This window comes from Anneissia japonica, unplaced genomic scaffold (assembly GCF_011630105.1).
Source record: "Anneissia japonica isolate Jap-2015-1 unplaced genomic scaffold, ASM1163010v1 scaffold142_len1259957_cov175, whole genome shotgun sequence".
Taxonomy (NCBI): domain Eukaryota; kingdom Metazoa; phylum Echinodermata; class Crinoidea; order Comatulida; family Comatulidae; genus Anneissia; species Anneissia japonica.
The window spans coordinates 821,541-823,625 of record NW_022684560.1 but is presented as its reverse complement, the minus strand read 5'-3'; the positions used below and the strand labels follow the sequence as shown (position 1 = coordinate 823,625).

General features: G+C 38.4%; 1 protein-coding gene across 1 annotated transcript; it reads right to left on the bottom strand.

Annotated features, from left to right (window-relative positions):
- Positions 1-730: 730 nt before the first annotated feature.
- Positions 731-1,687, bottom strand: LOC117106310 (craniofacial development protein 2-like). Its single transcript, XM_033247682.1, has one exon. The coding sequence runs from the start codon at positions 1,685-1,687 to the stop codon at positions 731-733; it is 957 nt and encodes a 318-aa protein (XP_033103573.1).
- Between the last annotated feature and the right edge of the window lie 398 nt (positions 1,688-2,085).

Below are 2,085 nucleotides of genomic sequence, written 5' to 3'. Positions count from 1 at the left end.
GCCGGCTTGTTCTTCTCTTACTACTCTTTCTAATGATGTTTTCATTCTTTCTAGTATGATTCTGCTGAAAATCTTTCCTGGTATAGAAAGCAGAGTTATGCCTCTCCAGTTGTTACAATCTAAACTATCCCAATATTACAATAATTCCAGACTTCCAGTCTTCTGGTACTTCTTCTTCCCAAATTCTATTTAATAGCTTTCTTAATGCTTTAGAACTGACGTCTATGCTGGCCTTGATCATCTCACCTGTAATTTTTTCCTCTCCAGGTGCTTTCCAGTTTCTGGTCTTTTGGATTGCTTGTTTGACTTCACTTAAGATTATCTGTCCCATATTCATTTCAAAAGTGTGGTTCTGCATATCTAGGTTAATGATTGCCTCTTCGATTGGTGGTTCTCTATTTAATACTTTCTGAAAATGTTCTTTCCACCTCTTTGACACCTCTTCTTGTATTGTAATTCTTGTTCCGTCTTTTCCTTTTACAGTTGAAGACGAATTTATTTGGTACGATCCTATGAGAGATTTTGTAATTTTGTATAATGTACCTAGATCTCCTCTGTTGGCTGCTTTTTCCGCTTCTTTCGCTTGTTCTTCAAAGAATTGTTGTTTATCTTCTTTCACACTCTTCTTCACTTGTTTATTCTTCCGTTTATACGTATTATCTCTCATAAAGTTTCCCTTTCTTGAGAAAATTTCTTGTTTCAGTTTCTTTCTCTCTTCGATAAGATTCCATTATTTTGGTGTCATCCATGTTTTCCATGCTTTTTTCTTTTGCCCTAGGACCAAACTGCTTGTCTCTGTAAAAGCCTGTTTAAATTGTGTCCAGCCACTCTCAATGTCCTCAGTCGGTAGCTCTTCTAGTACCTCAAAACTATTCTTGAGATTGATTTCAAAGATGTTTCTGGTGACTGGGTCTCTCAGCCTCTGAGTGTTAAAGAGAATTTCTGGCTTTTTGTTTGACGTTTTACGTAATTTTAATTTGATTTGGCTTGCCAGTAAGTGATGATCACTTCCCACATCAGCACCTCTTTTTGCCTTGACATCTTGAAGGGATGTCCTCCATTTTCTATTTATTGGGATGTGGTCAATCTGATTTTTTGTTTTCCCAGTTGGAGAAACCCATGTTTCTTTATAAATGTCCTTATGTTTGAAGATAGATTCTCCAATGTCTAAGTCGTTCTCCATGCAGAAATCTGCAAATCTCTCTCCATTGTCATTCATCATTTTGCCAAGACCTTCCTTTCCCATCACCCTCTCTCTCCCTGTGTTATTTATTCCTATTTTTGCGTTCATATCGCCCATAACTACCATTACATCATGCTTTGGGGTTTTCCTCACGGTTTCTTCAAGTGTGCTGTAAAAAGTATCTTTGTCTTCATCGCAGTGGTCCTCAGTTGGTGCATAACATTGGATAATGGTCAATTTTGTATATTTAGAGTTGAATCTTGCTCGTATAATTCTTGCATTTATAGGCTCCCAGTATATCAGTGTCTTTGTTATTTTTTTGTTGATTATTAGAGCTACTCCCCCGTAATGTCCGCTTTCCTGTCCTGAAAAGCATATTGTTGCACCACTTGCATGTCTAATCATTCCTTGTCCATTCCATCTACATTCACTTATCTCTAGAATTTCCATGTTATATTTTTCCATTTCTCGTATAACCTGGTTTGTTTTTCCAGCTTCGTACATTGTTCTAACATTCCAGCATCCTAAAAAAAGTTTTTGCTTAGGTGAAAAAACAGAGTTCTTCCGGTCTGAAACTTCCTTACGGCTTTCATTCCAGCCCCTCATCAGCGGTAGATTATCACCAACCCTCCTTCGTTCACCCAAGTCTTCAATTTGAATGTTCTCATTTGTTACTGTTTCTGTAGCAAAAATCTTTTTCCGTGGTAGCGGCGCTAACGCTACGCACAACCTTCTCAGGATTGTTGTTTGGACTATTTATTTGTCTGTCCTCTCCCCAATGGTCTGTTCGACATGGGTGACCCTAACAGTAGCTAAGCTACCGTCGACATAGCCCATTGGATCACTGAGGAACACAAGCTTCTCCACCACGTCAAGGTTGTAGTCCCAGAAGAAGCTTTCTA